The sequence below is a fragment of the Xyrauchen texanus genome, chromosome 35 (genome assembly GCF_025860055.1).
Source record: "Xyrauchen texanus isolate HMW12.3.18 chromosome 35, RBS_HiC_50CHRs, whole genome shotgun sequence".
In the NCBI taxonomy this organism is placed as follows: domain Eukaryota; kingdom Metazoa; phylum Chordata; class Actinopteri; order Cypriniformes; family Catostomidae; genus Xyrauchen; species Xyrauchen texanus.
In genome coordinates this window covers 6,962,336-6,979,027 of record NC_068310.1, presented here as the reverse complement: position 1 = coordinate 6,979,027, position 16,692 = coordinate 6,962,336, and the positions used below count along the sequence as shown (strand labels likewise).

General features: G+C 39.1%; 1 protein-coding gene across 1 annotated transcript; it reads left to right on the top strand.

Moving 5' to 3' along the window:
• Window positions 1–4,387: 4,387 nt before the first annotated feature.
• On the top strand, window positions 4,388–15,240 carry LOC127628468 (PTB domain-containing engulfment adapter protein 1-like). The gene is made up of 9 exons (XM_052105223.1): window positions 4,388–4,472; window positions 6,215–6,281; window positions 6,510–6,581; window positions 6,670–6,771; window positions 7,096–7,233; window positions 7,402–7,506; window positions 9,318–9,377; window positions 13,411–13,492; window positions 13,942–15,240. The coding sequence occupies exons 2-9, from the start codon at window positions 6,237–6,239 to the stop codon at window positions 13,989–13,991; spliced, it is 654 nt and encodes a 217-aa protein (XP_051961183.1). The 5' UTR covers window positions 4,388–4,472; window positions 6,215–6,236; the 3' UTR covers window positions 13,992–15,240.
• The last annotated feature ends 1,452 nt before the right edge of the window (window positions 15,241–16,692 follow it).

Genomic DNA, 16,692 nt, shown 5'->3' with positions numbered 1-16,692 from the left:
TTCAACCCATTTGTGACCTCAACCTGGCAACCTACAGTAGAACCCAGTTGTGCTGTTGATATCTGCACAGGTAGTAGACGCGGGAAGTTAAATCAAGCATTACTGGTAGATGGGAGAAGACTCAGGTGAAAAACAAAACAAAATATATATATATATATATATATATATATATATATATATATATATATATATATATATATATATATACACATATGTAAATTTAACACCAGCTGGATGGAAGAAATGTATTTTATATCTCGAAGCCATATCAACAATGCCCACATCTTTTGCAAAGTGTGTCGCTCCGATTTTAATATTGGACACGGTAGGAAAAATTATGTTACTCACCACATTAAATCACAACCCCACAATTTACAGCACCATCAGCATCCTCTGGATTTTGGTACCCAAATGTTGACAGGTATGCTTAAATCCGAGTCAACACAAGTCTGTACATACAGTTTCCCATAAAAATGGTCTCGTACTACTACATTTTTTTAATCTGGTGAACTGACATAGGATCTCAATTCATGCAGAAGTTATGTCACATGCAGATTCACACAACCTATATTGTGTATGTGTTAACTGCGTAAATGATTGCACATTTGTTGTTGGGCGTTTATCGTGTTCGTGTCTACCATCGCCAGACACTACTCAAATATAAGACTCATGCAAAATCCAAGCTGCATGATGACCTGCAGGAGGCGCTACGCGTACTCGGCTTGCTGCGGAGACCAGGCCTCCAGCCCTCGGCGTCGCCTGATGCCGGTGGTCGGGGGAGAGGATGTCGTAAGCGGTGTGCGAGAAAGCGGAAGCGCGGAAAGAGGGCGAGGGTCCATGCTAGGCTAAAAACAAACCCTAGCCGGCCGGCTCTCCCGTCTATCCTGCTCTCAAATGTTTGCTCCCTGGACAATAAACTGGACTATATCCGACTCCAGCAGGCTACGCAGCGTGAGTTTAGAGACTGCTGCGTCTTTGTTTTCACGGAGACGTGGCTCAGCGACAGAGTTCCGGATGCCGCCATTCAGCTAGACGGGCTCGCCTCGTTTCGTGCCGACAGAAATACAGCTCTCTGCGGTAAGACTCGCGGTGGTGGCTTGTGTGTTTACATCAACACGGAATGGTGTAAGAACTCTATGCTAGTCTCTAGTTACTGTTCATCGCTGTTGGAGCTTGTGACTGTTAGATGCAGACCTTTTTATCTACCACGGGAATTCACCACTGTTTGCATAACCGGGTTTACATTCCCCCAGCGCTAACGCTAAGGAAGCGCTCTGTGAACTGTATGGGGCTATGAGCGAACTGCAGAACGCTCACCCCGACGGACTGTTTATTGTCGCCGGAGATTTCAACCATGCAAATCTCAAGACAGTGCTCCTAAATTCCATCAGTATGTGGACTTTGCAACGAGAGGGGCGAACGCGCTTGATCTTGTTTACACAAACATCCCAGGCGCGTACGGGCGGAGCCCGCCCCCACCTCGGCTACTCAGACCACATCTCTGTTATGTTAATTCCAGCATACAGACCGCTCGTCAGACGCACAAAACCGCTTCAGAAGCAGGTGAAAACCTGGCCAGCAGGAGCCATCTCTGCTCTTCAGGACTGTTTTGAGTGTACTGACTGGCACATGTTCAGGGAGGCTGCAACATATGGCGATTCTACCAACTTGGAGGAATACACAGCATCAGTGACCAGCTACATCAGCAAGTGCATTGATGATGTCACTTTCTCAAGACCATCACCACACGCTCCAACCAGAAGCCGTGGATGACTGCGGAGGTGCGCACGCTGCTGAGGTCCGAGACTCCGCCTTCAGAGCAGGCGATAAGGCAGCCCTAAGAACAGCTAGGGCCAAACTGTCACGGGCAATCAGAGAGGCAAAGCGCGCATGCGCCCAGAGAATCCACAGTCACTTCCAGGACAGCGGTGACACGCACCGCATGTGGCAGGGCATCCAGGCCATCACCAACTACAGGACAACATCAGTTGCCTGTGACAAAGATGCCTCCCTTCCAGATGCGCTGAACGACTTCTACGCTCGGTTTGAAGTGCAGAACGGCGTGATGGCGAGGAAGTCCACCCCTCCTCCCAGCGACCAGGTGCTCTGTCTTACCACGGCAGATGTGAGGAAAACTCTACGTAGAGTCAACCCACGGAAGGCTGCTGGACCAGACAACATTCCTGGCAGAGTGCTCAGAGGATGTGCAGACCAGCTAGCAGATGTTCTTACCGACATCTTCAACATCTCTCTGAGCAGCGCCGTTGTTCCAACGTGCTTCAAGGCCACCACCATCATCCCCATGCCAAAGAAGTCTTCAGTGTCCTGCCTCAGCGACTACCGTCCCGTCGCACTTACACCCATCATCATGAAGTGCTTCGAGAGGCTCGTCATGAGGCAGATTAAGACCCAGCTGCCCCCTCACTAGACCCACTGCAGTTTGCGTATCGTTCAAACCGTTCAACGGACGATGCCATCACCACAACCCTCCATCTGGCCCTCACCCACCTAGACAATAAGGACTCATACGTTCGAATGCTGTTCATAGATTTCAGCTCAGCATTCAACACAATCATTCCCCAGCACCTGATTGGAAAGCTGAACCTGCTGGGCCTGGACACCTCCCTCTGCAACTGGATCCTGGACTTCCTGACTGGGAGACCTCAGTCAGTCCGGATCGGGAACAGCATCTCCACCACCACCACACTGAGCACTGGGGCCCCCAGGGCTGTGTGCTCAGTCCACTGCTGTTCACTCTGCTGACTCACGACTGTGCAGCAATGCACAGCTCGAATCACATCATCAAGTTCGCCGATGACCACGACCGTGGTGGGTCTCATCAGCAAGAACAACGAGTCAGCATACAGAGAGGAGGTGCAGCGGCTGACGAACTGGTGTAGAGCCAACAACCTGTCCCTGAATGTCGACAAAACAAAAGAGATGGTTGTTGACTTTAGGAGAGCACAAGGTGAACACACTCCGCTGAACATCGACGGCTCCTCTCTTGAGATCGTCAAGAGCACCAAATTCCTTGGTGTTCACCTGGCAGAGAACCTCACCTGGTCCCTCAACACCAGCTCTATCACCAAGAAAGCCCAACAGCGTCTCTACTTTCTTTGAAGGCTGAGGAAAGCACATCTCCCAACCCCCATCCTCACTACATTCTATAGAGGGACTATTGAGAGCATCCTGAGCAGCTGCATCACTGCCTGATTTGGGACTTGCACCGTTTCGGACCGCAAAGCCCTGCAGAGGATAGTGAGGACAGCTGAGAAGATCATTGGGGTCTCTCTTCCCTCCATCAAAGACATTTACAAAAAACACTGTATCCGCAAAGCAACCAGCATTGTGGACGACCCCACACACCCCTCACACAAACTCTTTACCCTCCTCCCGTCTGGCAAGAGGTACCGAAGCATTCGGGCCCTCACGGCCAGACTGTGTAACAGCTTCTTCCCCAAGCCATCAGACTTCTCAATACTCAGAGACTGGTTTGACACACACGTGTCCTGAGTTGCACTTTAATAACTGTCACTTTATAACTGTCTGCTACCTCAGTAACTGCTATGTGCATAGAACATTATCTCATAGTATGTTATGTTTACATTTTTAGAAACTGTCATCTTTTTGCACTACTGAGTACTGGTCGGCGCTGCACTGTCTATTGTCCTGTTCATTGTCAGTAATTTGTTGTACTGTCCTGTACTTTTTGCACATGTTTGCACGTGCACTTTATATAGGTATATATAGGTAGTTTATATAGGTATTTTATTTCGTTGTGTAGTCTCATGTGGTCCTATGTTGGTCCTTTGTTGTTTTTATGTAGCACCATGGTCCTGGAGGAACGTTGTCTCGTTTTGCTGTGTACTGTACTAACTGTATATGGTTGAAACGACAATAAAAACCACTTGACTTGATAAGAATTTTAACTCTGTTTTTTTAATTTGATGAATTTTAATTTGATCTGTCAAACCAGTTTTTGTCTTTCTTTGTAAAACCATTTTACTTGAACTTGTCTTTCGTGTTATATGTTTTTGGTTTCATGTGATAGTTTAGATAGAACGATGGATACTACAGCATTTGGATGAGTTTAAAATATATATGTATTAGTTCATTCTGTTTTACTTTTTTCTTTTAACGCTAATAGAACACAGAATAATTTTATCTACAGCAGCTCCATCTGCTGGTTACAACAACTTTTTGTTTATGGCATCTCCTTTATCAAATTTAAATAAACAAAGAATCCGGTTGTTGACTAAAATAAAAATATAAAATCTATAGATAAATAAAATGTCCATAAATACATACAGTATGACAAAACATTGGTAATACAGCAGATGGTAATAGCTGAGTTATTAGGTTTGATGTGCCATAAAGAAATATTATAGTTAACCATTAACATTGTGTGACTTTAACCCTGAGAGACAGCGGAAGAAGACATAACTTCAACAATACAAAGGTCTCGCCTAAACGTAAGTGTATAAATTGTTTCTTACAGTATATTTGTAATATATATATATATATATATATATATATATATATATATATATATATATATATATATATATACAGTCTGTTTACTACACTTGTATCAATTGAGTTTTCATCTATATTGTAAAATCGAATTAGTTGACCTTACCTATATTTTTTAAGGCAATCGGTTTGCATGCTTTTTCTATGTAAACATACAGTACTTATTTGGCTCAAGTTAACGGAACTTAATTTTTTATTATAATGATAACTAGTTACAAGTAAACTTAACTCAGCTGTGATTAAGGTATCAATGTTTTTATTTTTATATTTAAATTAAATTTGTATCACATCTTATACAGTAAAATGAAAATGATGACTGGACTCTAGATTAGCCATATGGCACATTGGACTCTACTCAGTACTTCTTAGTGCACATAAATCTGCACTTTTGTAAAGTATAATTGAGTAAAGAACAATGGCTTAAACTTATAGTTCACCAAAAAATTTTCTCATCACTTACTCCTGCAGAACACAAATTAAGATTTTTAGAAGAATATTTCCACTCTGTAGGTCCATACAATGCAAGTGAATGGGTGCCACAACTTTGATGCTCCAAAACGCACATAAAGACAGCATAAAAGTAATCCATATGACTCCAGTTGTTAAATTCTTCTGAAGTGATATTATAGGTGTGGGTGAGAAACCAATCAATATTTAAGTAATATTTTTGATTCACTTCTTTGGTGAATCACCAAAAACACAAGAGGATGAATGTGACAATGAAAGTTAAATGGCAGCCTGACTGTGCAGGGAGAATAATGTATAGTAAAAATGGACTTGGATTAATGGATATTGATCTGTTTCTCACACACAACTACTATATAGCTTCTGAAGACATTGATTTAACCACTTGAGTCTTAAGAATTACTTTTATGCTGATTTTATGCTGAATTTTGGCAACCATTCACTTGCATTGTATAGACCAGAAAAGCAAAGAAATTCTTCTAAAAATCATAATTTGTGTTCTGCTTAAGAAATAAAGTCATACACATCTGGGATAAAATGTGGGTGAGTAAATATTGAGAGAATTTTCATTTTTGGGTGAACTATTCCTTTAAGATTAACAGGTTCCAATGTGAGGTAACACTTACTACCCTAATGGTGACTTCACAAAAATCACAATTATCAACCAGATACAGTACAACAACACAAGAACAATAGTATTATTAATTTAATTATTAATAATAATGAAAACTATATACATTTTTAAATAACAATTATTATTTTTTGACTTAAGTTCCCTTGTTTTGACCTAACATCCATTGTTTATTCCAGTGCAAGGGCTTATTGGTATGCCACACAGCCACAATTTTATACTTGATAATTTTGAGTTTGTAGTACTCGAAGCCAGTTTAAAGAACATATATATTTAAGTTATGATCCAAATTGTGACATTTTATTTACTGTTTAATTAGGATCACTTAAATGTTTTTATTAATGACAACTTTAGGGATTAGAGAGTAATTGTAACTTAATTAAAACTAGTAATATTAGTAAAAACTTAAGTTTAAATTGAGTAAATTTTTATATTTACAGTGCACAGTATGTGTTTAAAACAGCTGCGATGTTAAATAAAGATATAAAAATATGTCTTATATGTTATTTATCTATGAGAATAATAAAAATAATAATGAAAAAAATTATCGTCCTCTGTGCTACAACTTGAGTTTTGTTTCAACAGTTGAGTCAAAAGAGTGGTGAAAATGAATGACATAGATGATGACAGTGAAATATCCTTCTCAGTTAAAGTGAGTAAATCATCTAATTGCCATAGAAAGTGTAAATGTTGTAAATAATAAAAGCAAACAAATAATGCTTGAGCATTTCTCAGAACTAACTTTACTTTCAGAGACATTTTTGCAATGACTTGCAATGTTTATGCTACTTTTCTTGTCATCTAATGCTTTCATAATTTTTTTTATCGCAACTGTGTACTGTTCAGCACTCACATAGTGGTTTGTGGGCTATGTTTGTAGTTTTGGGGTCGTGTCGAGGTGGGTAGTGCAGTTGGGTTGCAGATTCTCACTGACGCAGTAGAAACCTTGCAGGTGATATATATTCATAAATGTCTCTCATTACAAATGTGACTGTTTATATCCCTGTAACCAGTTCTTCTCCATTTTCTCCTTCATTCAGGATCCTAATAAAGAGATGAATGAGAAAGTGAAAAAAAATAAGAAGAAAGCATATTTGTTTCTTACACGGAGTGCCATTGACATCCTAGAACATAAAACAAAGGTGTGACCGAGGTGTATACACATATTTAACTTGACAGTTCACCCAAAAATGAAAATTCTGTCATGATTTAACCCATGCTCATTTTGTTCCAAACCATATGACTTTCTTTCTTGTAAATTATGGCAGAATTTACATTTGTGGGTGAACTAGCCTTTATAGAAAGCACCTCTATGACTCTCTCTGTAATAAATGTCAAGGTAAGAGAGGTGGATCTAATCACAGCATTTAATAAAAACTCAAAACAAACCCCAAATCTCAAGAAATACAGGAAACTCTCATGTCTTGACATTCATTACACTCTCTCTCCCTCTCTCTGTTTCTCAGTTCATGCTGTACACCTGCGCTCTGTCCTCCATTTCATTCTGTGCAGTTCACCCGACACAGCCCAAAATCCTTGGCTTTGTTACCAAACACCCTGCGGCGGACGTGTTTCACTGCTACATTCTCCAGAGCAAGAAGTTTGTGAGTTACAGAAGTCTTCAATGTGTTTGCATAACTTTGCATCGTGACAACTTTTGCATGAGCAAACACCACTCACATGTTAAAATCAAGTGTATTTTTATTATTTTTGCTCTCTCTCTCTCTCGCGCTCTCTCTCTCTCTCTCTCTTTCTCTCTCTCTCTCTCTCAGTCTCATCTGCTGGTGTCCATCATAGGTGATGCATTCCAGGCTTGCAAACAAAATGATTGTCTGGGAGGTGATCGTGACCTGGTTGTGGAAGCCTTGAGACACAAGGTAATCAATCAGCATACACAAGTTTGTCACAAGGGTTATATCTCAGTAAAGGTAAAGTTTTTGAGTCAAAAGTCCATTGATGCAAATCTCTATCAGTTGTTTTACAGGTGAAACTCGAAAAATTAGAATATCATGCAAAAGTTCATTAATTTCAGTAATTCAACTTAAAAGGTGAAACTAATATATTATGTAGACTCATTACAAGCAAAGTAAGATATTTCAAGCCTTTATTTGATATAATTTTGATGATTATGGCTTACAGCTTATGAAAACCCCAAATTCAGAATCTCAGAAAATTAGAATATTGTGAAAAGGTTCAGTATTGTAGGCTCAAAGTGTCACACTCTAATCAGCTAAACACCTGCAAAGGGTTCCTGAGCCTTTAAATGGTCTCTCAGTCTGGTTCAGTTGAATTCACAATCATGGGGAAGACTGCTGACCTGACAGTTGTGCAGAAAACCATCATTGACACCCTCCACAAGGAGGGAAAGCCTCAAAAGGTAATTGCAAAAGAAGTTGGATGTTCTCAAAGTGCTGTATCAAAGCACATTAATAGAAAGTTAAGTGGAAGGGAAAAGTGTGGCAGAAAAAGGTGCACAAGCAGCAGGGATGACCGTAGCCTGGAGAGGATTGTCAGGAAAAGGCCATTCAAATGTGTGGGGAGCTTCACAAGGAGTGGACTGAGGCTGGAGTTACTGCATCAAGAGCCACCACACACAGACGGGTCCTGGACATGGGCTTCAAATGTCAAACGTCTTACCTGGGCTGAAGAAAAAAAGAACTGGTCTGTTGCTCAGTGGTCCAAAGTCCTCTTTTCTGATGAGAGCAAATTTTGCATCTCATTTGGAAACCAAGGTCCCAGAGTCTGGAGGAAGAATGGAGAGGCACACAATCCAAGATGCTTGAAGTCCAGTGTGAAGTTTCCACAGTCTGTGTTGGTTTGGGGAGCCATGTCATCGGCTGGTGTTGGTCCACTGTGCTTTATTAAGTCCAGAGTCAACGCAGCCGTCTACCGGGACATTTTAGAGCACTTCATGCTTCCTTCAGCAGACAAGCTTTATGGAGATGCTGACTTCATTTTCCAGCAGGACTTGGCACCTGCCCACACTGCCAAAAGTACCAAAACCTGGTTCAATGACCATGGTATTACTGTGCTTGATTGGCCAGCAAACTCGCCTGACCTGAACCCCATAGAGAATCTATGGGGCATTGCCAAGAGAAAGATGAGAGACATGAGACCAAACAATGCAGAAGAGCTGAAGGCCGCTATTGAAGCATCTTGGTCTTCCATAACACCTCAGCAGTGCCACAGGCTGATAGCATCCATGCCACGCCGCATTGAGGCAGTAATTAATGCAAAAGGGGCCCAAACCAAGTACTGAGTACATATGCATGATTATACTTTTCAGAGGGCCGACATTTCTGTATTTAAAATCCTTTTTTTATTGATTTCATGTAATATTCTAATTTTCTGAGATTCTGAATTTGGGGTTTTCATAAGCTGTAAGCCATAATCATCAAAATTATATCAAATAAAGGCTTGAAATATCTTACTTTGCTTGTAATGAGTCTATATAATATATTAGTTTCACCTTTTAAGTTGAATTACTGAAATTAATGAACTTTTGCACGATATTCAAATTTTTTGAATTTCACCTGTATATGCTGGTTTCAAACCCTCTAAAATTAGAATTCTTGTAAATTTAACAGTCCTGATTTCTATTTCAGTATGTTTGAGCTTTAGTTTTGATTGAATAGTGTCTGTTGATTTGTTGTCTCTGAGTCTGTCTGATTCTCTATCTGTTGTCCAGAATAAGATACTGCAGCGAGAAAACATGGAGCTGAAGAGGAGACTTCAAGCTCATGGAGAAGTGGGTTACGTGTCTGATTATGAGGCTACAGTTGTCCCATCATAAAACAAATACAGAAGCATGTTTATCCACACACAGTACACTGAAAAGACTTTAGTTCCTTCTAATTGAGGAACATGTGTGTATGTATATATGTATATATATATACACACACACACACACACACACACACACACACACACACACACACACACACGCACAATATATATAGTACATTACAACAGTGCTGTGAAAAAGTATTTACTTTCCTGATTTCTCCTGTTTTTTTATATTTTTCATACTAATTTTTTTAGATTTCAAAAGAGATATAACATTCAAAAGACAACCTGAGTAAACAAAAAATACAGTTTTAATATATATATATATATATATATATATATATATATATATATATATATATATATATATATATATATATATATTTTTTTTTTTTTTATTGAAGCAAAAAAGTTATCCAACACTGGTTGTGCCACCTTTAGCAGCAACAACTGCAACCAAATGCATCTGATAACTGGAGATCAGTCTTTCACAACAATATGGTGGAACTTTGGCTCACACTTCTTTGCAGAACTGCTTTAGTTCAGCCACATTGGAGGGTTTATCGAGCATGAACTGCCCGTTTAAGGTCCTGCAACAATATCTCAAGTCAGGACATTGACTAGGCAACTCTAAAACTTAAATTTATTATTATTTTTTCCCCCCTTTTTCTCCTAATTTGGAATGCCCAGTTCCCAGTGTGCTTTTAAGTCCTCGTGGTCACGTAGTAATTTGCCTCAATCTGGGTGGCGGAGGACAAATCCCAGCTGCCTCCGCATCTGAGACATCAACCCATCGAGACCATTCACGTGGCTTGTTGAGCATGTTGACACGGAGATATAGCGCATGTGGAGGCTTCCACCGTGGCATCCATGCACAACTCACCATGTGCCCCACCGATAATTAACCACAATATAACGACCACAAAGGGGTTGCCCCATGTGACTCTACCAACCAGGGCCAAATTGGTTGCTTAGGAGACCTGGCTGGAGCATGCCCTAGGATCGAACTAGCGAACTCCAGGGGTGGTAGCCAGCGTCTTTACCACTGAGCTTCCCAGGCCCCAATTTTATTTATTTTGAGCCATTCAGAGGTGGAATTACTCCTATGTTTTGGATTATTGTCTTGCTGCATAAAAACATAATCACATACATAATAATTGAGCTTCAACTCACGGACTGATGACCGGATGTTCTCCTTCAGGGTTTTCTGGAAGAGAGCAGAATTCATGATTCACTCAATTATTGCAAGTCACCCTGAAGCAGCAAAGCATCCCCACACCATCACACTACCACCACTATATTTTACTGTAGATATGATGATCTTTTTGTGGAATTCCGCATTTGATTTACGCCAGATGTAACTGACGTAGATATAAAAGAGTCATAGCTGTGCTCTTGGAGGTATTTTGAAAGTTTGGCCACTTCTGGGAAGGTTCACTACTGTGCCAAGTTTTCTCCATTCAGAGATAATGGCTCTCACAGTGGTTCTTTGGAGTCCCAGAACCTTTGACTTAGCTTGGTAACCCTTCCCAGACATATATCAATTACCTTTTCCCCTCATAATATCTGGAATTTATTTCAACCTTGGCATAGTGTGCTACTGGGTGAAACCTTTTAGCCAACTTCATGCTGCTGGAAAAGTTCTATTTAGGCATTGATTTGATTGAACAGGGCTGTCAGTAATCAGGTGCGGATGTGTCTAGTCCAGCTGAACCCCAAAATGAATGCCGTTTCATTGATTTGGAGATTTAGTAACTAAGGGGGCAAATACTTTTTCACACATGCCCAGTTGGTATTGGATAACTTTTTTGCTTCAATAAATAACATTATCATTTAAAAACTGTATTTTGTGTTTCCTCAGATTGCCTTTGTTTTCTGTTAGATTTAGTTTGAATATTAACAATTTAGTATGAAATATACACAAAAACAGAAGAAATCAGGACGGAGGCTAATACTTTTTCACAGCACTGTATTACTATTGAACTTATAGAACTTAAAGAATATATGTAACTTAAAATTTCTTAAAGAAATATATATTACTTAAAGAACTTACATTCTTAATACCATTGTGAAATTTTCATGACAATAAATCACATTTCCCCCAAATTCTGTGTCTGGATCAGACAGATCTCACAGTCAAATCGATGGAAATCTGTCTGTGCTTACCGAAATTTGAAACTCTGCCCCATGTAGACAAAGCTGTAAGTGTTGCACGTGTGAGTAGGGTTGCCAACTTTCTATCAGCTAAATACAGGACATTTTTTCAGTGGGGCTCTGGCGTGAGATGCTGCGCAATATTTATAGGTCAACCTAGAGCTTGTTCGCAGAGGAAAACAATAATAAAAAAAAAAAAAACAGTACAGAGGAACGCAAAATGTGTTCTGTGTGAACTGCACCAAATTTGCTTAAATTAAAAACCTCTTTAATACAATGGCCAAATGTAATGTCAATCTTCACTTTTAAACATGTACAAGGCGTCACTTGCTGCTATTTTGTCATTTTCCACCATAGCTGCTGCCCCAAAGAATGCACCGATATTGCTTGCAACTTTAGCTAGTGTGGCCTTCTTGTGCATTTCTGAAGAAGCAGTGTTGAGTCAAGTAATTCTCACCTCCATAGCCAACTGAAAATTCCCTACGACATAAAGTATAGAAGTCTTCCGTTGAGTCCAGCAGACGGGCTTAACCCACGTCTTTTTTACTTCCCATTGTTTATTGTAGATGCAGTTTTTGTTTTTTTTGCTGGGTTATACATATTTGCAGTTTAATCCGTATTTCCACATACCAAATGGACTGAACAGTGTCACACATTTTTTTTTGCCGCATTTACTTAACGTATACTGATTCGCTTGAGGGAGGCTGTGATTGGATGATGACATGTGTCGGTGATCATTCTCAAGTGTCGTGATCAGCACTGCTACTGTTGCTGTTGTATCAGTCAGTGGTTAGATCAGCATAGGAGTCAATAAAAGGGACAAGGGAGGTCTCGTATGGGACAGATCAATTAGGCCCAATATAAGGGACGTCCCGGCTAATACGGGACAGTTGGCAACCCTACGTGTGAGCTCCATTTTCTGGGTAAAATGTCCATGGAGGGATGCCAAATGCGAGTTGTACCGTTAAATGTTTTCAGCTGTACTGTAAAGTGAAGTGGAATACATGTTTTATTAACTATACCCCCCAACCCAAACATCAAACCCAAACCTAAAAATGTACTGTTTTTACAACTTCCGAATCGCACTCATCACTGATAATGCGAATGCTATTACGTTCTGGTTTTTACACGAGATCTAAACCCATCCTAAATGCGACATGCTTCCAGTGTCACCACAGGAGAAGGTAAATGTGCTGGAGGCGATACAAAAATGTATGATGGGAGGTGGTGCTTGTTAGTAAATTGGTATAATGAGGCCAGTCGTAGGGTTGGGGGGCGGGGTGGCTGCAGACTGTTCTTCTATGAACATGCGATACACGGACGGCTTTCGCTGTTGCGCCCCAGGTTTATATCATCGTCTCTCGCTGAATGCGTTAACATGATGTGCTCCCCATGAGAGCTGGGTGCCCCCCTGCAGTCACTGGCCTGTGTAAGCCAGTGGGTTAATATGGTCCTGGTTAAATTCTACATTGATAATTACTGTATAAATACTGTACACTTTAAAAAAACATGATATTGTATTTTTGCATTACAGAGAAATAGGATATGGTGGGGTGGGTTGTTTTTCATTGGCATGAAAATAATGTCACAATGCAAATCTTAATAGTCCTAAAAATAAGATTCATGATCTTTAAGCAGTTTTCTAGCGGTAAAATATGACCCTTGTTGACAGGCTTTTGAGATTCAAATGTATAGTAGAAAATGACATTTCAACCCTGTGCACCAGGAATATTATTGTACACTTCAATTAATAATTGTATCCATAATACTCTGTATTTAATGAATTGATAATTGGTAGCACTTCTTGGTCTTCTCTATGAACACAGATATTTATCTTACAGAACATTGATGGAGTCCCCATTTTTGAAAATGAGTCTGATGTGGATAAGGTGTCTTCTTATTCAGGGCAGTCCACATCACAGGGTATGTGCTAAGCACTCATAAACACATTTAACAACACATACATTTGTATGCATTTCCTTGTGGAGACTTCCCATTCACATAATTTGTAATTATAATGACTATACCTAAATGTACCCCTAAAATACAAGTTTAAGCATTTTAAAATATGAATTAATTAGATGCCCCATTATATGGCCCCATTTATTTTTAATTGACCTATTTTTATTCAAATAATCTCATAGTTTAATATTCCTAATTTAGCTTTTGACTTCGTTTAAAATAAATTTAATCCCAAGAAATTAAAAAGGGCTGTTATCAATTGATATCAATAGCTAAAGTTTTATATAAAGTAGAATATTATATTATATTATTTTATATTATATTGAAGTGTGCATAGGGTATGGTATTGACAGGACTAATTATGATGATGATGATTTACTCTCTTGATTTGTCTTATTTTTTTATTTCAGTGAGATTCTTCTCAGATGATGACCAGGTTCCTTTGCATATTAATTTCTGAGAAGAAACTGATAAACTCCAATGAATGCACGAGAAACGACCACTGCTCCTGAAACACCACCAAAATCCCCAGCAGATGTGACAATCCAAATCGAATTACTCTTAACATAATAACATGTCACTTTAAAGATTTTAGATATTCTCATAATCATGGATTGTTTCTAGAGACATCTGGATGACATTAGTAAAGAAAAAAAAGAAAAGAAAAAAAGATTTATGTTTAAAAAATTATTTACAAATAAACCTTTTGTATAAACTGTGGGAGGTAATTTTTCACTCATGTATACATTTAAGAATGTTTTGCTGGTTTAAGGTAGTTATTCCCATGTTAATACCACTGCAGAAGCATAATCACTTTTTGGATAATAGTATTAATGGAATGCAACTTAAACATGAAAATGTTACGTTTCTGTCAGAAAAAAAATTCATATTTTTTTACTGCTTATTTATCTGAAATGTATGGGGTTTGTATTGAGCAACTCTCTCATTTATTCTCCCTCATGCCATTCCAGATGTGTATGACTTTCTTTTTCTGCTGAACTCGAAGATTGCAATGCAAGTGAATGGGTGCCAACATTTTGAAGATCCACAAATCACATAAGCAAGCATAAAAGTAATCCATAAGACTCCAGTGGTTTAATCAATGACTTCTGTAGTGATATGACAGGTGTGGGTGAGAAACAGGTCAATACATTTTTACTAAAAATTCTCCTCCCCACTCAGTCAATCTCCACCTTAACTTTCACATTCTTCTTTTGTTTTTGGCAATTAATTTTCTTCATGCATATCGCCCACTACTGGGCAGGGAGAAGAATAGCAAGAAATTACTTAAATATTGATCTGTTTGTCACCCACACCTATCATATCACATCTGAAGATATGTATTATATGTATTATATCTATAAAAACACTGGAGTCATATGGATTACTTTTATAATGCCTTTATGTGCTCACTTGCATTGTATGGACCTACAGAGCTGATATATTCTTCTAAAAATCATAATTTGTGTTATGCAGAAGAGAAAGTCAGACACATCTGGGATAGCAGGAGGGTGAGTAAATGATGAGAGAATTTTCATTTTTGGGTGAACTATTCCTTTAACTATAATTTTGCACCTATTATAAATGTGGGAAGAGCCATTTGACGTACCAAGTGTTTGTTGTTAATGAGATTAAAGATGCAATATTGTCTTGATCAGTTGTCATTAGCAGTGCTTGTAGTGTAATATTTCATTTTCCAATAAAATACAGTAGCCAAAGTAGCATGTCAAACAGGTAAATTTTGTAAATGGATTACAAATACTTTTAAGGGATACGTGTTCATTACAAATATTCTCTGGCACAGCAAAGCTGAACACTGCTGGAATCAGAAACTAAAAATATTATTACACAGCTGTCTGAAATATACTTGATTCTGATTGGTCTGATCACATCCTAGATAGCACACATACTATTATGATGTCTGTTAAAGAGTGTTTCATCTGGAAAGCATTGCATTCTAATGTGTTCATACATCTCAGAATCATCTTAAAAATAGCAGATATACATGCATTCTAATTCATAAGCATCTCTAAGACATAAGCTGAATGTCCTTTTGACCTCTGAGAGCATCTTACAGACACATTCCAGATGAAACACACGCATTAAATAGATGTCCATGTGCTGTATGTGTGCTTTCAGGGATCATTCTGTGATCAGACATATTTGTATAATGACATTAAACTTTATCATTGTCTGTTGTTAGGCAACAGATTGCCTACATAGCCATGCTGCTAATTTCACATCTGCCATATCATTGAATCAACGGGAGCATTTTTCAAACTACTGAGTGATGGCCCACCACTTTTAGGCAATGAAAGATATGTCTGAATAAGTGGCAAAACCAATCAAAATCACTGTGGGGGCTGGTACATTTTTATAAAAGTGGATTATCACGATACCTGCAGAAGCATCTCATTTAGAGGACATACACACAAGGGATAGCTCTGGCAGATCTATCCCATGGGACTGGTGTGTTTAAGGTGTGTTTGGAAGGCACATGCCACAGAGGGAAGTCACGGATAGAGATGGCTATTTAAAATATATCTTTTTGACAATGAACCAGATAAAAGATAAGAGGACAGGGAATTAATTCACCAAGTTTTTGTCCGCCATGTTTGTTCAGTTTCACAGCGCAACTAGTCCTGCCTTTCTGAGATTCTTATTGGTCAATGGATGCCTACACTACAGTGTATTGCAGCAAAAGTTTAAATGTATTAAACTTTTGGTCACATGACGGAGCTTCACTATCCGAAACCATTATGTTTTCCCTCTTTGTCCTTCTGACGCACCATCCCAATTGAAATGAATGCATTTGCAGCATTCTCTCTCTAACTCTAGTGTGATTTTGGTCCAGCCCCGAATTGCAGGTATTTGAGTGGAACTGAAGCGGGAGTTAAGTATGTTGGTTGTTGCAGTGGTTTTCCGGCAAATTCAGTGATACTCATCTGCCTTTCGGTGCTTTACACACGATAAATATATTTCTTCATCTCAGCCGAAACACTCACAATTCAAGCCTAGTTTTCGTGCAAGTATTGTACGAGTCATCATAAAACCAATAACTTTATGCGCTGTGCTCTTTCCTACAGTATTTCAAATAGACTAGTCATCCAACAATTGACTAATCGATTACTAGGCTCGACCACTAGCATATTTTTAGCGAT

Coding starts and splice junctions, on each gene's coding strand:
- LOC127628468 (XM_052105223.1), top strand. CDS start 6,237: ATGAATGACATAGATGATGACAGTGAAATATCCTTCTCAGTTAAA. Junction 7,507..9,317: donor TGGAAGCCTTGAGACACAAG/GTAATCAATCAG, acceptor TCTGTTGTCCAG/AATAAGATACTGCAGCGAGA. Junction 9,378..13,410: donor GACTTCAAGCTCATGGAGAA/GTGGGTTACGTG, acceptor TTTATCTTACAG/AACATTGATGGAGTCCCCAT.